The sequence below is a fragment of the Ursus arctos genome, unplaced genomic scaffold, assembly GCF_023065955.2.
Source record: "Ursus arctos isolate Adak ecotype North America unplaced genomic scaffold, UrsArc2.0 scaffold_1, whole genome shotgun sequence".
Lineage (NCBI taxonomy): Eukaryota > Metazoa > Chordata > Mammalia > Carnivora > Ursidae > Ursus > Ursus arctos.
In genome coordinates this window covers 98397345-98417747 of record NW_026622763.1, presented here as the reverse complement: position 1 = coordinate 98417747, position 20403 = coordinate 98397345, and the positions used below count along the sequence as shown (strand labels likewise).

General features: G+C 38.6%; 1 protein-coding gene across 1 annotated transcript in view; it reads left to right on the top strand.

Moving 5' to 3' along the window:
* Positions 1-14874, top strand: part of LOC113250378 (thiamine transporter 2-like) — a 35909-nt gene extending 21035 nt beyond the window's left edge. Inside the window, exons 5-6 of the mRNA XM_026491782.4 lie at positions 5533-5674; positions 14111-14874. Of these exons, the coding sequence (XP_026347567.2) occupies positions 5533-5674; positions 14111-14284 (316 nt within the window). The 3' untranslated portion in view covers positions 14285-14874. The remainder of the gene's footprint in view (positions 1-5532; positions 5675-14110) is intronic.
* Positions 14875-20403: the final 5529 nt, after the last annotated feature.

Here is a 20403-nt window from a genome sequence, read left to right as displayed (position 1 = left end):
TTATTTAACAGAATGATTCTATTGATTTTTTCTTTTATAGTCCTCTTTTTTTTATTTGATAAAAACATTTGACATGAGATCTACATCTCTTAGCAAACCTTTAAGTGCACACTACAGGATTGCTATATATAGGCACAATGTTTTACATCGGACTGCTAGAACTTATTTATGTTGCATAACTGAAAGATATATATTTATACACATTAAATAGCAACTTGATTTTCCCCTCCATGTAGCCCTTGGAAACTACCATCCTATCCTTTGCTTCTGTGAATTTGATTATTTTAGACACTTCATACAAATGGAATCATGTAGCGTTTGTCCTTCTATGACTGACACATTTCATATAGCATAGTGTTCCCAAGACTTATCCATGTTGTCCCATATTACAGGATTTCCTTCTTTTTAAAGGCGAAATAATAGTCAGTTGTATGTATATACCACATTTTCTTTATTCATTAATCCATCTACAGACATTTAGGTTGTTTTCACATCTTGGCTTTTGTGAATAGCAGTATAATGAACATGGGAGTGCTCATATTTCTTCTAGATCCTGATTTCAGTTATTTTGGACAAATACTCAAAAGTGGGAATTTCTGGATTGTATGGTAGTTCTATTTTTAATTCGTTGAGGAACCTCCATACTGTTTTCCATAGTGGCTGTACCATTTTGTATTCCCACCAACAGCGTACCGTTGTTCCAATCTCTCCACTTTGATTTTGTTTTATTTAGCAACAAAATAAGATGTGATTGCATCTAATTTTGACTCAGTTTAGTTTTCACCTCTTACATGCTTGAATAATCATAGCACATTCATTTCTTTTTGAAACAACTTATCAAATAGTCTCAGAGCGGTTGTAGAACTGAAGCTGTTCTATGAAACTACTATAAAAATAAGAAACGTTAAATGATACAGTAGTTTAAACATAGGGAATATTTGATCTCGATTAATTAGAATGGAAAGAAAATGAGCTAAGGAAGTGATGAATGCTGCCTAAGAACACCTAAAAAAGGATTAGGTAGGTGTTGCTCATCATTTCCTGTGCGGCAATATGTTTAAATTTAATTAGGAAGTTGATCAGAGACAAAGCAAACATCTGAAAATATTTTCCTGACCTAACATTATGGGCTGCATAATCTTGGACATGCTCTTTGTCCTTAAACTTTTCTTAGAGACCTACAGAACACCATAAAATGTGTCAATATATGCATTATGGAGTCCCAGAAGAGGAGAACATGAAGAAGAAGAAAAAACAAGTAGATATAAGGGCCACAAGTTTCCAAATTTGATCAAAAACATTAATGTATATATCAAAAAATGCACATTCATTTAAAACGTTAATTTGCACATTCGAGAGGCTCATCCATGAACTCCGTGTAACTTACAATTGGGTTTGAGTCTACCAGTTCGTTATTTGTTTACTATTTTCCCCACCTGCTCGTTTGTCGTTATTCTCTTTTGAAGTTCATTGAGCTTTCTTTTTAATTCCACTTTTATTTCCTCTATTTGTTTTTCTTATCTAAGTCTTTATGTTTTTAGTGGGGCTAGATTTTTAACTCATCAGTTTTCCTTAAATTAATATTATACCACTTTGTGTATAAATACTTTGGAGCAACATAATTCCATTTACTCCCTGTCCCTTGTACCGTTTTATAGATTTTACTTCAGTTTCTGTTATAAACCCTACAATACATTATTATTCTATTTACTTTAAACAGAAAATCATCTTTTTAAAAATTAAGACCAAAAAAATAATCTTTTATACTTACTCATTAGTTTACCGTTCCCAGTCCTTTTCATTTCTTTCTGTAGATCCAAGTTTCCATCGGCTGTTGATTCGCCTCAGCCTGAAAACTTCTTTTAACATATCTTGCAGTACAAACCTGGTGAAAATTTCTCTCAAATTTTATCTATTTGAAAATACATTTTACTGTCATGTTTAAGTATATTTTTGCTGATTAGAATTCTAAGTTGATAGTGGGTTTTTTTCCCCCATTCATCACTTTACGGATTTACTATTCCATTGTCTTCCAGTTTGCATTAAGGAGTTTGTTGTCATTCTCATTGTTTTTTCCTTTAAATGTGATGATAATTTTGCTTTTGGCTGCTTCTAAGATTTTCTGTTTTTCTTTGATTTTCAGCATATTTACTATACTTCTGTTTTCTTTATGGAATAGTATCATTTTTGGCTTACTCTGTTATTTTCTTATTGTTATTTTGGTCTTTTCTGACCTTCAACATCCTAACAAGGAGATCTCTATCTTCCCCCACTTTTATTTTAGAAATTATTCAAAATGTTTTGTTTCCTCTTAGCAATCTCACTCTTGATTAGGAAAAGGAACTTAAGTCAAACCTAAATTAGTTTGGCTTGATGTTCAATGGCTACATTTAGGAAGATGGAGAACCTGAAAATTAGTAAAAATAATTTTTCAGAGTTATTTTTACTGTTCCTGACCACAGCTTCACATAGTGAAAAGGTAAGAGTATATTATCCTTGAATATTTCAGAACAGATTGGTTCACAGCCATCTGCATATCTATTGCATACTGTGAAGTGAGTCAATATTGCTCTACTAAAGAAACAAATAGGAAAATTTGAAAAAAAATTGTAAGATTATCTGTCAGAATATGAGATGGTTTAGGAAAAAACAAACAACCCAAATGTTTTGCTGTATTGAAAAATTCTCAGAACAATTTATTATAGACATGAGGAAGTAGAGGGGTAAGCCACAAGAATAATAAGAATGCTGAGATTCCGAGAGGCCCTGAGGATGGCACTCATACTTTTAACTGTCAGGGTTTTCCCAGACAGTATGTTCAGAGCATTCTACATACAGCTCAATGATCATCTTTCATCTAACTTGTCAATTCAGTCAGGTGATTGATAAGTTTATTGAAGAGAAGAATTATTTAAGATGTAATTGACTTTGGTTACATTATTTAAATTTTCTAATTACTGGGCAGGACTCAACAAATAGTACCTTAATGTCAGGATACACACTCACAGTGGGGAAAAAAGAGAACTTGACCGCATAGATCTGTCAAATTTGGTGCTAAATGAAATTATCACTCACATGTCCAACTTCAGAATACTGATAGAATATCATTTTCTCCGTAGGTGAATCCAGTCACTGTAACTTCATTCACATCTTTTTACTACTCTAACTCCTAAGAAATTTTTAAAATAAATTTAGCACGTGTAGGATAAATGTATTTCTAATGCAAAGGGTTAGAGTTCAGATTTAGAAGAAATTCTAAGATGATTGACCATCCATGGTTTCAACTATCATGTGATACAAGAAGTTCATATAAAAAAAAATCTGATTACTCTACAAAAGAAGAGATTTACTTCATATTTCTTTTTTATGATAAAACTGATAAATTTAATTAAGTATTAGTCAAAGCAGTTCTCTGGGTCCAGTTAAGTATTCCCTGTTGGAGTGTAAGCTCTGTGAGGATAGAATCATGCTTGTTCATTGGTATGCCCATCAATTCCTTGCTTCATGATAAATATTTGGTTAGCATTTCTGGAAAAACAACAGCAACAACAAAGGGACGCCTGAGTGGCTCAGTCGGTGAAGCATCTGCCTTTAGCTTAGGTCATGAACCCGGGGTCCTGGGATCAAGTCCCATGCTGGGCTCCCTGCTCATTGGAGAGTCCTCTCCTCCCTCTCCCTCTGCCCCTTCCCCTGCTTGTGCTCTCTCTCTCAAATAAATAAGTAAAATCTTAAAAAAAAAAAAAAAAAAAAAGAACAAGTACAGTAATATAACATAAAAAAACAAAAAGCTTTGGGCTATTGAATTTTTTTTTAATTTAAACATTCTGTTTTTATATGGGCACAAAGTAATGTGTTTTTTAATGCTTTATAAATTGTTCCTATGATTTTCCTTTAAGATAGGGTAAACTGGTAAATGTAATCCCATAGTGGCATAATATATAGAACATAAACAGTCGAATAAAATTTCAAAGTGGCTCTATCTTTAAATTACAGACTGTCTCAGAGACTCATCTGTATTTAGTGCTAAATGCCTAACAGAACATGAATACAATTCTCTTTCCAAGAACTTATTAGCCCCGAGCAGTGTACTCTGCATGGTAGTTTTAAGCCTATGTAGAAATGAACCAGTATAAGATTTAGACAGTATGATTCCTTGTCATTTCAGTTACCTGGGACAATAATTTTGGTGTTTAGACTGAAAAATCTTAGGATTCGATGCCACACTGAGCCTGATGTCAGCATTATGCCTCTATCTGAATCCACCACATATACAGTTCTTACCCAAAACCAAATAATCACTGATAGTTTAAGCAGCTGTACAAATTAAATCAAAATTCCAACTTGGGATAATTTGCATACTAAACGGGAATCTGCCATCTGATTTAATCTAGGTTTCAAGACCATCTATCTAGTATAGCATTTCTTTTTTCCAAAGGAAAAATTGTTGCCTGAGCAAGAAAGTCCCTAAATTATAAAGCCTATTTGGACCACGTGTTTTAGTCACTTTGGGATCTAGGGATCTAGGATAATTTGTGGGTTTTGCTATATTTAGATGGTAATTTTTTGCACTGAAATAATACATTTTCATTAAATCACATAATTTTTAAATGCTTGTATTTGTGTTTTAATGTGAGGATTTCGGGAGCGGATGTAAAAATAGTTAAAACTTTCCATTTGTTTTCATATTTTTAAATAAATTCAGGTTAGCTAAATTGGGTGGGAAAATTTGAAAGCATACATGTCAGTCTTGCCTGACTAAATTCAAAAACCCATTTATTTAAAATGAACTAATGGCCAGATTGAACCAACTGTGAAAGCAAATATGTGAGTTTTCCAGAGAAAAATCCATCTATTAGATTCTGAAACTGTTAATGTAGACAGTCAATGATCCAGCGAAGAGCCTCCAAGTAAGTAAAAACTCATCGATTCATGATTTACTCATTGATATGTCTGGTTAAAAAGTGACTGTTAAACCATATCCACGTCCAATAATGTTCAGTGTTCCCTAGTTGCAGAACATTTGGAATATTTGGCTTAATTTAGAGAAGGTTAATCAGTTTTAAATTCTTATAATGTATCACATCGCATGAAATGTTAGAATGTAACACTTCACCATTCCATTTCACCTCCGTTCCTTTTTCTCTGCTAGAGGAGCTTTTAATAAGAAACTCAACAGAAGCCTGGGCTGCGTGAGGGGCTCCAGATTTTGGGAACAACACGATTCCCTGCTCTGCATTTAAAAGCCAACACAATGGGGGCACCTGGGTGGTTCAGTGGGTTCACCGTCTGCCTTCTGCTCAGATCATGATCCCAGAGTCCTGGGATAGAGGCCTGCATGGAGCCCAGCACAACGCTCCCCGCTCAGCGGGGGTCCGCTTCTCTCTCTTGCTCTGCCTCTCCCCACCCCTGCTCTTGTGCTCTCTCTCTGCTTTCTCTCTCTCTCCCAAATGAATACATTAAAAAAAAACTTTAAAAAATAAAAAAGCCCACATAAGTGTGCTTTCAAAACTCTTTCCATGTGTACACTGTTAGATTTCAGATTGCTGTTAATCTCAGCGTGGAACGCTATGCCCTGGTCTTCGGAATCAACACCTTCATTGCCCTGGTGATCCAGACTGTCGTGACTGTAGCCGTGGTGGACAACCAGGGACTAGGGCTTCCGGTCAGCATCCAGGTAAGTGGACGTGCCCTCACTGGGCCCTCACTGTGCCCTCACCGACACAGAGGCATACTTTGAAAACTATACACACACACACATTTATATTATTATACATAGTAACTGGACTTACTGAGATATAATTTTCATACAATAAACTGACATATAAATAAATGTATATACAGTTCTGTCAATTTGGGCAAACACACAGCTGTGTAGCCACCACCACATGAAAATAAAGAACCGCACCTTCACCCAGACAATGCCCATGCCCCTGTGCCATCCGCAGCCTCTCTCCATACTCTCCAGCAACCCACTGATGGCTTTCCTACCCCTATCGCTTTGTCATTTTAGGAAGTCCTATAAATGGAATCATAGAGTGATAGCCGTTTGTTTCTGGCTTGTTTTCATTTACGTGATGTCTTCAGTGGAATAATTTTGTATTGAGAGCTATAAATATGGTGTAGTTAAGATACATTCTATTTCTTAGGAAACTTTTTCATTAAACAGGTGACCTTTTCATTAAGCAAGTGAAAGAATGAAAGCACTATCTAAAATAGACCCATGAAGTCATTCCGGTTTAAGTGGTTCTCAGCTAAAGGTTTTTCTTGCCCTGGCTAAAGTCCAATCTTACGAATGCTTAGTTCACAGACTTCATAAGCCTGCTCCGTTTCATGGACAAGATGGTCAGTCTTACACGTCTCTACACATACCTAACGCAAATGTTTAGAATATTAAAAGATCTTCTTTAAAAACAAAAAGAGACAAAGAAATCACTTCTGGAAACACAATTGAACAAGTAACACCAGGACATTTAAGAAATCTATTTTAATCTCAAACTAGTTCAGTAGAAGGAAAGATATCTTCATTGAATAAATATTAAAACTAAGATTACTATAGAGTCAATTCTTTTTGAGAATAAAAGAGATCCAGTGTTACTTTTTAAAATAGAATTTAAATTCCTGGTTTATCATCCAGCTTGAAATTTGCTTTCCAGCTTTTTAGAAATCATTTGGTATGTGGTGTGATCAAGAGAGCACCAGCCTGAAATCAACAAAGTATGGGTATGAATCTTGATGTTTATTAGTGATCTCTTAAGAACTTTTTATTTGGGAAAATTTCAAATATATTTTAAAAATAGAAAGAATAGTGTCATGATGTCCCAGGCATCCATCACCCAAATTTATGGCCAATCTTATTTCATCTGTACCTGCCACACACTTCCTCATCCTTCCCCTAGGGATGTAATTTTTTTTTTTTTAAGATTTTATTTATTACTTGAGAGAGAAAGAGAGAGAGAGCACAGAGGGAGAGGGACCACAGAGGCAGAGAGAGAAGCAGACTCCCCACTGAGCAAGAAGCCTGATGCGGGACTCGATCCTGGACCCTGGTACCATGACCTGAGCCGTTTTGATCTTTCTGGGGGAGTTCACATGAACATCCAAAGCTGGGGGTGAAAATTAAGTTTGGCGGAAAAAGTCAAGCTTCATCTTTGTTTCCCCTGAGAAGTCAAGCTTTCCGAATGATTTTACCTTCTCAACCAAGGGAAATCTAGATTCAGGGCACTCCTCTAAAATCTTTCTTTGTATTTCTATCTATCTTCTCTTATCATCTCTGCCAATATCCTCAATGCTTCGACAACTTTCACTGAGATTCTTTCATGTGAGTTATGTAATGTAAAACTCGACTCCTAAATAAAGGACTAGTGTACCCAGGAGCCAGAGCAGGGTAAGCACAAAATATACAGTCCAAAGGCACAAGGGAAGACAAACCCTATTTCTATAAAATATTCCCCAGACCAAAAAGTGTTACTGCAGATTTCTGGGTTTGAAAAGCAGGCTTCTTAAAAATTGATTTCTGGTAGGAATCTAATGAAATATGCTTGAATTAAATGTCAGAAAGCCAGGAATATAGAGGTATATTGATTAATAACTCCCAAGTCTCAGTCATAAATGTCCATTTATCATTGATTACACACTTAGGATATCCCATGAGCTTCTTAATATAATTTCAAGTGCCATTTTAAAAGATTGGAATCTAAAAAATAGAAACTACAACCAAAGTCAGCATTTTCATAGGACACAGAGATTCAGTGGAGGGAAATCTGCATTGAGACAACCTGAACTAATTCCTCCATTTTCTCATTATTTCTCAACCTGTTATCACAACATAGGCTTTTTATAGATTTCTCAATTTAAAAGGACCATACAGATCTTAAAAAGAGCTTCCATGTATACCTTTGAATATTACTGAAAGGCTAGGGGAAAAAGGCCCATGAGAACAGCTAAAAGAATCTTTTTACCTCATCTAGAAAAAGCTAAGGAGTAATTTAGCTAGTTATGTAAAAAGCAGGAACTTTAAAGAATAGATTTACTGAAGGCATAAGAAAATTTCTGGGGTATTTTGTTTTTAAAAAATACGTGAAATTCATAGGTATAAATATGAGGGACTTTAGAGGGAGTGGGTGAATAATCACACAATTTCAAAAAGGTTAATTTTTAAAAAATAATTCTTTGGGGTGGGGGCACCGGGGTGGCTCAGTCAGTTAAGTGTCTGGCTCTCAGTTTCAGCTCAGGTCATGATCTCGGGGTCTTGAGATGGGGCCTGGCATCAGGCTCTACACTCAGCCGGAAGTCTGCAGGAAATTACATCCCTTTCCCTCTGCTCCTCCCCCTGTATGCTCGCTCTCCCTCCCTCTCTCTCAAATAAGTAAATAAATAACATCTTTAAAAAATAATCCCTTTGTTAGGTAAAAGAAGTAATACCACCTCACAGATTTCACATGAACACACCCAATTACTCACAAGTTGGTTACCTGTTACTGTATCCCTCCATCCCTCTCACCCCTTGCTGGGTTTCACCCTTCAATTTGCAGAGATACCCCTTGGAATAGGGAACACATTGGTAACCATCATTTTCTTTTTGATTGAGGGAGTGACATTCATTCAGCTCCCACTCATGAATCTCATTAATTTCACCCGCCACCTCCCTGGATGGTCCTAAGGCTTAAGATATGAAAAGCAACTCTTGAAACTGTAGTGGAGGAAAAATATTGTTTCCTCTCACCCTATTTGGTTCTCAGCTGGGTCTCTGTAACAACAACAAATTAGCAAAAGCGTACACATGTATTTGATATAAAAGTTATGTAACACAGGAACCTTCATAAGGAAATGAAGACACGAAGAAATAGTGAAGCCTGAGTGCTTTTATGCTAGATTTGATAAAGAGTGGAAAGTTGTGGGAAAAAATATGATAGGACAAAAAGGATATGAGCTAAGAATAGTAAATTGGGGAATCTTCACACAGCCTGTTCATTCAGATTCCTCTCTGTGTCCCTTTATCTTTGGAGATAAGGATGTTCCTTTCCTCCGGTATAGACACTAGGGTCTTATGACCTGCTCCAAAGGAAGGTCTGAAAGTCCTTCCTGCACCTGCCATGTCTCAGATTCCTTCAGTTACAAAATATTCGCTATGCCAAAGTGTCATATTTGGGGTAGCTGGACCTGAACCCCAACACCAGCAAGTTGGGGAAGCACACATGGAAAAGAAAAGGGAAAAGCCACTGGTGTAAAGTGACTCCTTGATGTCATGGAAACCACAGCTGCTGCTCTGCTCTGTCTGTCAAGTCCTCATGGGGAAATGCAAAATGATCCTCCGCAGCTCTCTTGGCAGGAAGCCACTGCACTCAGCCACGCGGGGACCAGATGGACCCCTGATTACACACTCCATTAGATTATCTAGCTAGGATAACTGGTACTTTCGGCTGCCTTAAATTAAATAAAAATTAGAATCATGGAAATGGAGTTTCAGTTTTAACCCCAAAGGGCTTAATAAGGGAAGGGGCACTCTAAACAGAACGATTATCTCACAAAAAGTAGAACAGCGATGCTATTATTTTTAAGTGCATGAAATGGGGATTCGTTCAGATTTTGGGCAGCCTCCCATACATCAAATCTGAAATTTTTCAGATGTGTTTAAAGCATGGAATATTTGCCAGTCCAGATAGCTCAGATGAGTGTTTTCAGGTCACATTCATTAACTCAAAACATGTGAAATGTGTGGTCTGCTGGATTTAGGTTTCACTGTTTCATAAACCATTTTGAAATCCTAACTCAAAGAGTAACTAAAGGTAAGGCCAGATTTTCATCATCAAACAAAATAACTACTTATATAGATTTTCAATGAGTTTGGGTCCTGACCCTCAGACCTTGTCTTGTTTTCTTACTTTTCTATCCTAGTGGAAATGGTCTGAAGGCAAGTACCTTCAGAGAAATGGGGTGGAGGGATTACGTTTGAAGAAGGAGAAGAAGGGCAGGTGTCCATGTTGTTTGAAGTTTAAAGTTAGCAAAGGTTTTTAAAAATATTAAATTAAGAAAGACTTACTTCCATTAAAAGCCACAGACTTTAAAAATATTAAAATAAGAAAGGCTTATTTCCATCAAAGCAACAATAAACTAGATATCAGAAAAAAATCCTTTCCCTACAAAACACCTAAAACTGCTCGATGTAAATTTAAGATTGTTTAAATAAATGGCTGAATTGGTAAGAAATAAGAACACTCCACAGAGGTCAAAGCAGGAACAGGAAACCAGATAGATAAGGAAACACTGAATCTATCATGTGCTCAAGCATCTGCCGATTCTCCCAGTGACCTGGAATTTAGTTTTCGTGGCAACCCCAAAAGCTACATCCTCAGTGAGTGGTGATACAGACACAAAACATGAAATGATGGGGGAAACTCCAACAAAGCAGATGAACCTGGGTGGTATCAGAGGAATTTACCCCGGAAATTTGCTTTCATAAGCCAGCACTCATATAATTCTAGGGCCCAATTTCTACAGGCTAAAGATTTTTTTCTAAAGCTGAGTATTTTGTTTAAAATAGCCCTGGTTGGTAATGGCCCCCAGGCAACCGTTTGTATCAAAACAAATGCTCTCTGGAAGACTGTCCCTTAATACAGAAATTAAAAAAAAAAATGCCACAGATAAAGTGCCACTAAATATGAGATTATGATTTTTAAAAAAGTCCAAAATCATGCATGGATATAAAGTGCCATGAGCAAGCCAACTGAAATATTAAATAGCAGAATCAGACTGACAAAGATTTTAGACAGAGAAATTAACCAGCATTAGCATGTAAAGATGTTTGACAGGTTTGCACACAAAGGAAAATAACAACATGAGAATGGAACAAGATACCTCATGAATGATTGTGAATATTTGGGAAAAATAGAACTCATGAGAATTAGAAACTTAAATATGTTAAGAGCAAGTTAGACACATATATAGGAAGAGTTATTGAATGGGCAGAAATCACCAAGAACTCAGCACAAAGAGAGAGAGAAGTGGGAAGATTAACACACATGGAGATGAAAAGGAGAAAGTTTAACAAATATCTCTTTGGGGTTCCTGGAGGAGATAATAAAGGTAGTAAAGAGAGGCTGATAAAGAAATACTTGCTTAGAATTTTCCAGAAGTAATCAAGAGCATGGATTCTCAGAATTAAGAAAGAAGACCCCAAAATCTCAAAAAGAAAAAGTAAAAAGAAATTCATATCTAAACACACTGTGGTTCAATGCAGAAAACCAAAGAAAAAGACATCTTAAAATTAGAGAAACAGAATATCAGCCACAGATCATCGACGATGGGCGTGTTAGTAGCTCACACTAGAAGCCAGCAAAGCAATGGCTTCAAGGGTAGCAGAGAATAACGGCCAACCTAGAAACCACATTTTATTTTATTTTATTTATTTATTTTTAAGATTTTATTTATTTGACAGAGAGACAGCCAGCAAGAGAGGGAACACAAGCAGGGGAAGTGGGAGAGGAAGAAGCAGGCTCCCAGCGGAGGAGCCTGATGTGGGGCTCGATCCCATAACGCCTGGGATCACGCCCTGAGCCGAAGGCAGATGCTTAATGACTGAGCCACCCAGGCGCCCCAAGAAACCACATTTTAAAAATGAGAGGAAACCGAGGACAAATGGAAATAGAATGAGTGTGTTATCACCAACAAACCCTTACAATAGCAATTTCTAAAGGATGCACTTGACGAAGAAGGAGAATTATCCCCAAAGGAAGGTATTCCTGAAAGAAGGAATGTGAAAAAAGAAGTAAACATGTGAATCAATCGAAACAAACACTAATCATTTAAAAGAGTAATATTTAGAGGGGCCTGGGGGCTCTGTACGTTGAGCGTCTAACTCAATTTCAGCTCAAGTCGTGATCTCGGGGTCCTGGGATGGAGCCCCCTATCGGACTTCCCGCTCAGCATGGAGTCTGCTTGAGATTCTCTCTCCCTCCCTTTGCCTCTACCTCTCCCCACCCTCTCTAAAATAAATAAATAAAATCTTTAAAAATGAAAGAGTAATATTTTATATCTTTTTTTTAAAGATTTTATTTATTTATTTGACAGAGATAGAGACAACCAGCGAGAGAGGAAACACAAGCAGGGGGGAGTGGGAGAGGAAGAAGCAGGCTCATAGCAGAGGAGCCTGATGTGGGGCTCGATCCCATAAAGCCGGGATCACGCCCTGAGCCGAAGGCAGACGCTTAACCGCTGTGCCACCCAGGCGCCCCAAAAGAGTAATATTTTATATCTTGAGCAGTTTTTAAGAAGATGCCTGAAGTAGTTGACAACAATAGTATATATATCAGTAGAAGACGTTCAAAACGAAGGATTTCTGTGCCATTCTGGAAGAGGGCAGGAATTATTGATTAGACGCTGTGAGGGCAACGCACTGAGCAGGGAGAGGGATGGCAGCCCATCTGGTAGGGAGGCGGATTTCATCACCAGCATTGTTTAAATTGCTGCAGCATGACGATAATGAGATGCAACAGACTTTTAATCAGTTTTATTATAGTTTTATATAGTTCTCTCCACTTACTGCCCATACCCAAGGCAGACAACTCCCACCGCCCTCACCTTTATACACCCCTGCTTTGTTATTTAAGAGTCCATATTTCAAGTGTTACCATGACAAAAAATTAGAAGTAGATATGCAATTTTTTTGCAGAAGAAAGGAATGAAACATAGTATATGGAAAAAGAGTCACACGAAAGAGCTCAAGAAGGGAGGGGGAAAATGAAGGAGCATGAAAAATTGGAAAAATATGGTGGCAAAAACACAAATATGTTAGTTGTCCCTAAAATAACACATTAGCTCATAGGTTGAACTGCCAATTTACAGGAAATAGGGGAAGCAGAAGAACTCATTATGTGACATCCAGGATTATCACCAAAAAACACCAACATCTGGGAAATTACAGATTTTCAACAAATAAAATTTTTAAAAAAGATCAATAGTGTCTTGAGAAATTCAGCAATCACAATGTGTGGATCTTATTTGAATCCTGATTCATACCCAGAAACTAAAAATATTATGAAATAAGCAGGGAAACTTGAACACTGAATAGACAATATTAAACAATTGTTAATTTTTTAGATGTATTAATGATTCGTGGTTACGCTTTTGTGTGTCCCTCTTTTTAAAGATACAAGCTGAAATATTTATTACATTATTTGATACTAGATTCAAATTAATCTGCGAGGGGAAAGGGGAAGTGATTGGGGCATTGTGGAAACAAGATCGGCTATGAGCTGGTGATTGATGAAACCAGGTCCTAGATTCATGGGCATTTGGATACTGTCCTGTCCACTTTTGTGAATGTTTATAATTTTCCAAACATAAAAATCAAGCAATTCAATGCTAAACAACCCAGGAAAAAAATAAAAATAATTAAAAAAATATTTTCAGGTTAGATTCTTAAAGGGTTACAACTATAGTCCATTTACAGAAGACACATTTAAAATTATAAAGACATCTGAAGTTTGAAGGGAGGAGGGAAAATTCATACCATGCAAACAAAAATTTCAAAAATTAATACAGTCAATTTTTTAAAAGATAGGACATAATTAAGACCTCTTGATCTGTGTATCTAAGGAGAATCATTAAAAATCATTAAATGTTCAATTTCTTTGTTAGGAATATATACAAGTTCTAAACTTCTGTACAGCTATTAATATCATTTCAATATTTTGGATAGAAACGTTGTCTTTCTTTTTATTATCATTTTTTGGATAGAAACACATGTAATATTCTACGAAATAAACAAACTCCCAATGTCATATACAAAATGTGAATATGAAAGAAGAAGGAAAGCAAGAAGGAAGACCATACACACTCTATATAGACAGAGAGTTTCAGAACTACAGACAGTTGACATTGAGTTCTACTATGTAGGCACTGTTCTAAATATCTTCTATGTAATAACTCATTTAATCCTCACAACAATCTGTAAATATTGTTATTATTCTGATTTTACAATTGAGAAAATTGAGGCAGAGAGAGAATCCATGACCTGTTTACGATCTCCCAGCTAGGAGTAAATCATCACTATCTATCTTTAGTGTGGAATATCCATTTTAATGTCATTCATTAATTTCTTTTTCTTTTTTAGTTTTTAATTTACGGGAGTTATTTTTCTGTTATTGCTGGAATTTTCCTAATGAGAAGCCTTTACATAATCTGTTCAGCCGAATGTGGAAAGGAAAAATGTAGGTCTTCTACTGGTCACAACCCAAGTGAACCGGAGGACTCAATGTCTGATATGAACACAGCAACACAGTTTTAGCCTGGTCTCTCCTACTATGGACTCAAAGGACGGACGACTCTGAAAATATATAGTACTACACTACGTGGCATTTTAATTTTTTGTCCTAGATTAAAATACCATAAAAGACAGGATTATCATCGACCTCGTCAACACCCTATCAAAACCTCCGCTATGGGCTGGTGAACTGGGTACAACCAAAAACTGGAGTCAACCAAGTTGAAAACAGCCATCTTTATGGCCTCGGTGAGCAACTAGGACCCTACATACTGTTTTAATATTTTCAAATCCACCCCAAAAGAACATGGAAATCAGACAAATGGGACCATCCAAGAACAGAAATATGAAATATCACAGAGTGAATGAGATATACAGGTTTTCTGTGCCCAACCTCATAAAAGTGTGATTTGTTTTGGTTTGAGTAATAAAGAAGTTTCTAGTGCAGGCCTGATGCATAGTAAATGATCAACATGTGATAACCGTTATTATTATACTCATACTGTATACTACCAAAAAGTTAGAATGGAGAAATCATTTAATTCCTATAAAATGAGGCCAAAAAAATTAAGGAAAAATTTTTTATTAAACTTTACCATGACTCTACATGAAAAGATTGCATATTGTAATGATTTCAGTTCTTTTCAAACTAATGGATAAGTTTGTTGCAATTTGTGACAGTCTTATGTGTCAACTTGACTAGGCCAAGTTCCTTATTTATTCAAACAAGTACTAATGGAGCTGTTGCTGCGATGGATTTTGCAGATGTGATTAAAGGTCACAATCAGTTGATTTTAAGTAAGGGAGATTACCCTAGATAATCTGGATGGGCCCAATTCAATCAGTTGAAAGGCCTTAAGAGCAGAACTGAGCCTTCCCAGAGGAAGAAGTTCCATCTGAGGACATGCCCGAGAGTTCTAGCCTACCCGTCCCGATGGCCAGCCCTATGAATTTTGGACTTGGCCTCCTCAGCCCCCACAGCCAAGTAAGCCAACAACTTGAAATAAATTTTTCAATAACTATATCTCCACTGGTTCTGTTTCTCAGGCTGAATTCTGATTGATACAGATTTTGGTTCCAGGAGTGGTTATAGAGGACAGATTTATAAGAACGACTTTTCCGAACAGTTTCTGGGGTTTCTGGAACTGGTTATCTGATCTAGTTAGATTTAAAGCCACTATGAATCTGTTTCCAGTCATAAGGAAGGCGCTAGTAGTCAGGACATGATGTGGTTTTAGACTCACAAGTGTCAGCATTGGACACTCTTAATCAAATACTATATTAGTTTCCTAATGTTCTTATAACAAATGACCACAAATTGAGTCACTTTAAGCAGAAACTTCTTTTCTCATGGTTCTGGAATCTAGAAGTCTGAAATCAAGGTGTTGGTGGGGCCATACTTGCTCTCTGAAAACTTGGTCTAGGGAAGGATCCTTCCTTGCCTCTTCCTAGCTTTGAGCAGTTGCTGGCAATTCTTAACATCCCATAGCTTGTAGACACATCATTCCAATTTGTTCCACTATTGTCACATGATGTTCTCCCTATGTGTCGTTGTCTCTATGTCCGAAGTCCCCTCTTAGTATAAGGAGGCCAATCATATTGGATTTAGGGTTGACCCTAGTAAAGTCCCATTTATAGGTTCCAGATGAACATAAATTGGGGGGGGGGACAATATTCAGCACAGTACAAGTACCCGTAGAGAGTGAGGTTCTGGATTGCCATGTATTTGTCAACTTAGACTATTTCAGTTAAACTAAAGAGAATGATGGAATTGGATGGTTGCTCCTGACAGCACTGGAGAAAATAAGGGAGAAAAAAGGATGAGCTCAGGGCTTCAAATTCCCACCTCGAGTACTACATTAATGTCCTGAAAGCTCTAATCCTTCCCTGAAATAAACCCTTATCTCCTGCAGCCACAGAGCTGAGATTTCTGATAACCAAACCCAGAGTCTCATTCTGTGATTGGCTGCTTTACAATGCAAACTGAATTCCTAACCTTGCAGGGTGTCTTCTGATAAAGGGAGGACATTCACTGGGAATGAATGGAATCCTGAAAACTGGAATGGAAACATGTGGTCAGATCTCAATAAAGCTGGGGATATCTCAGCCCAAGATCTCCCAGGTCTTTGCCATTAGAAGCTGCCCTTCCAACCCTGCCTAATGAGATAGTCCTGTAATGGCGTCAGCCAAGGTAGCAAGACATTGCTGAGTCTCCTCAGACCCACCCCACCATCCCCCTTTGCTTCTAAACTTTTAACTAGACTCAAGTTTCAGCAGGCCGCAAAAGGGAAAGCACAAAATGTGTGGAGAGGCATTACACTCCAAAAGAGCTGCATGATTCTCCCAGTTTGTATAGACAGAAATCTAGATAATATGCGTGGGAATGGGTCTTAAGGTTGTGGGATCATGGTAGAAGGAACATAAAGTTGGATCAAGCAGAATTTGTTGATATGGGCTGCCAGGTTGGTTGGTTAGCTGAAACGTGAAGCCATAAGGGGTCTACACTAAGTGAGTTGAATTGCCAGAACTGCCTAGTTATGCTCTAGAGGAAGGTATTCAAAAGCGTAGGGAAATTACGATATTAGAGTGGGTTTATCATGTGGATTTGTTCACCCAACTTGGGAGGATCCAGAAGACACACCTTTTACCATAACTGTGAGAAGACATTCGTGAGAGCAGTCTACCATTCTAGAAGAACTCTGTGGCTGCTTTGCTCTTTAGGTCAGAAATTTAAATGGGAGATGTTACCAATGAACTGGGATACTTAAATACAATGGAGGTCATGGGATCCTAGGGTGGCAGGGGCCACACGGAGGCACTGAGTTGCTAAAGAAAAGATGGGTATGGTTACCATAATGGACAATGGAGCCAAAGCAGAGGTCAGAATAGTCTAACTCACAGATACGTGTGGTGTTGGCTAGTTGGTATCCATAGAAAAGAAACAGATGAACTGTTTACTAAATTCTTACTTGATCTGTATGAGCAAAAGTGTTCTAATTAATTTTAAGCAACTCAATATTCAATAACAGTCATAATGGAAAATGCTACCGTTGCTTCATGATACTTTGGAGTCCAGTGTTTTTAGCAGAGTAAAAGTTGACTGAAATTTTATCCATCCAGGGGTATCTGGAATTTAAGTCCAGGTGAGTAAGTTTGATGGTAGTAGAAAGAAATCCTTGGGCATAGGAGGCAGCCCTATTGGGAAAGTCTTTAAAACCTTTTTCCCAGACTAGATACCACGTCAAGACAGACTACTTCAGTTTCTACTCTGGGACTCTGTTTCTCTCTGCTGTGTGCAAGTGAACACCTGATATCCATCTGGCAATTCACAAATTCTGTCTTTGGTGGTGTCTTATTTTGTTGCTTGAGTTTTTATTTCAACTCACACTTTTTTTTTATTCCTGAGATTTTGATATCAACCTATTTTTATTTTGTTTCTACCTGTATTTTCACTATCAATCCTCTTCTTTTTTATGGAAAGCATTCTCTTATTTATTGTTTGAAAGATCCAAAAAATATTTAAAGGACACTGTTAGTTCTATAAAGTCAGTTTCATCTGAAATGAATTCATGTTCCAACTTTATTTTGTTGCCCTTTCTTAACATTAGATGTTTTTAAATGTGTGTTAGTTATTTAGTATTTATAACAAACTACCCCAACACTCATGGCTTAAAATGCCACACATTTATTATCTCACAGTTTCTGAGTCAGAAATCTGGGTACACCTTAGCCGAGCCCTCTGGGGGGGTGTCCTACAGGAAGTCAAGGTGTTGACTGCACTGTGGTCATCTCAAGGAGGCAGGGCATTGACTGGGGCATGATGCATTTCCAAGCTCATGTAATTGTTGCCAGGATTCGGTTCCTCATGGCCACTGAGCAGAAGGCTTCAATTCCTTGCTAGCTGTTGAGTGGAGACTGCCCTCAGCTCCTGGCCACGTGAGCCTCTCCAACACATCAGCTTGCTTCATCAAAGTGTGCAAGCCAAGAAATCAAGAACTGGCTTGAAGAGGGAAGTCACAGATTTTTGTAACCTAATCAAGAATGTGGCATCCTGTCACTTTTGTGCTATTCTCATCATTAGCCACTAGAGCCAGCTCATACGCAAGAGAAGGTGATTTCACAAGGGTGTGAACACCAGGAGGCAGGGATCATTGGGAGCCATGTTAGAGGCTTCCTACTACAAAGAGTTTTTGAAACTTTGCCAACTTACTTTAAGTGAGAGGTGTTTTGTTTTCACTTTCATTTCTCTCACTCTCTCTCTTACCTCAGCCCTCACCTTGGCTTTTACCTGTCTGGAAGTTTTGCAGTTATATTCTCCTGCCCCACATCCAAGCCTCATCCCATTATGTAATGGGATATTGTAGAGTATTCTTAAGTCTACAGATGATTTAAGTCAATTTGTGATCTTAGGATTATGTCCATATGTCTCTGGTGGACACCAGTTTATAGGCCAGAGCCCCAGGAAGCAGAGAGTCGTAGAGTTTTTTCAAGACTAGAAGGGGCCCCACCCCGACACCAAATCTCAAGTGAGCCTGGCTGTATCATCCCCTCTCTGTGTGGAATATCTGATCTCCGTGATCATATTCCCACCCTCCACATGCCGATAGCCCACTTCCAGGCCAGATCCCAGCAAGGCCATGTCTGTTATGCTGCGGTGAACTGAAATAATCGAAAGAAGAAAACTGCATACACCAAAAAACTTTAGAAAGAGGAAAAGGAAAAGATTGACTCTTTCCACCAAAGAGACCCCATGGAAAGCCCAAATGGTCTCAGGCCCACCATTAAATTCTGTATTTGGGTCCTGGGGGGAAGGCCCATGTAGGGCTTAAGGAATAGCCACTGAAGGGCCATGTCGTTACATCAATACATGGAGACCGCATCTCCCGGGGAGTCGGCGCACTGGGCTGTAAGGAAGGGAGGAGGCTGGCAGGAGAGTGAAGTTTCACTGAGGGGAGAGGGTGGTCCCCAGAGACCCGGCTAGGGCTTCGAACTTGGGACTGCTACAAGGGTTTTAAAAACATGCAAAGGTATATTTGCTCTCAAGTTTCAGGACAAACCAGGATTCCATGCGCACATACACGACAAAGGCAAAAAGAACACTTTGTATGGACTTCCAGTTTTTATTTTATTAGGAAATTTAGACAGTATTATATAATGACTAGGAAGGGAAAAAGGGGGAAAAACTATGCATGATGACAAGAAAAAGTGGGAAAAGATAGAACTGATATTTCCATCAAACATGATTTCATTAGTAATTTGCACAATTACTCTGGTGTCTGGCTGTATTTTTTCCAGTAGATGCCTTCTCTTCAGGACTCTTCTGATGGAAGGACTTAAGGCACCAAAGAAAGACAGGAAAAGGGTATTTTCAGGACCATCAGGTGGGGGAAGAGCAACAGGAAGGAGGAAGTCTTACCAACTGAATGGGCACCGGTAGCCCCCACACACCGTCCACTAGCAGCAGCATTGCTTCTTACAGCACTTCTGCTGGCAGGAGCACTTCTGCTGGCAGCAGCCCTTCCCACCTCCACAGCCACACGAGCCACAGCCACACGAGCCACAGCCACACGAGCTGCTGCCACAGGAGCGGCGGCAGCAGCAGACCACGGGGACAGTGCAGCAGCACCCACAGCAGCCGGTGCAGCAGGGGCAGCAGTTGACCCGGTAGCACCTGCAGGTGGTACAGCTGCCACCACAGCCGCCACCACAGCCACCGCAGCCACCACCACAGCCACCGCCACAGCCACCACAGCCGCCACCGCAGCCACCGCAGCCACCGCAGCCACCACCGCAGCCACCACAACTTCCGCAGCCACAGCACCCCATGGTGTCAAGAGAGTAAGGACTCAGGAGAGGTGAGGAGGGAGACTCAGGAGGTGAGAGAGGTCTGATGCCACCTTCTGCTGGGGGAGCCCCTTATATACCATCTTGAGGAGGATGGGGATGGACGAGTGACCCAGGACACATGACCCCAGCACTTCCTCATTGTTGCCAATGCAGCTTCCACAATAAGCTCAGCCAGGGCTATTCCTTGTTTACATTCTTATGGATGTTATTTGACGCAATGCATTTGCTAATTTTAGCTTTTCTTCTTAAAGTCGTTTTAGAAGCAAACTAAGAGATGCTGCCATTTTGGAGGGGTC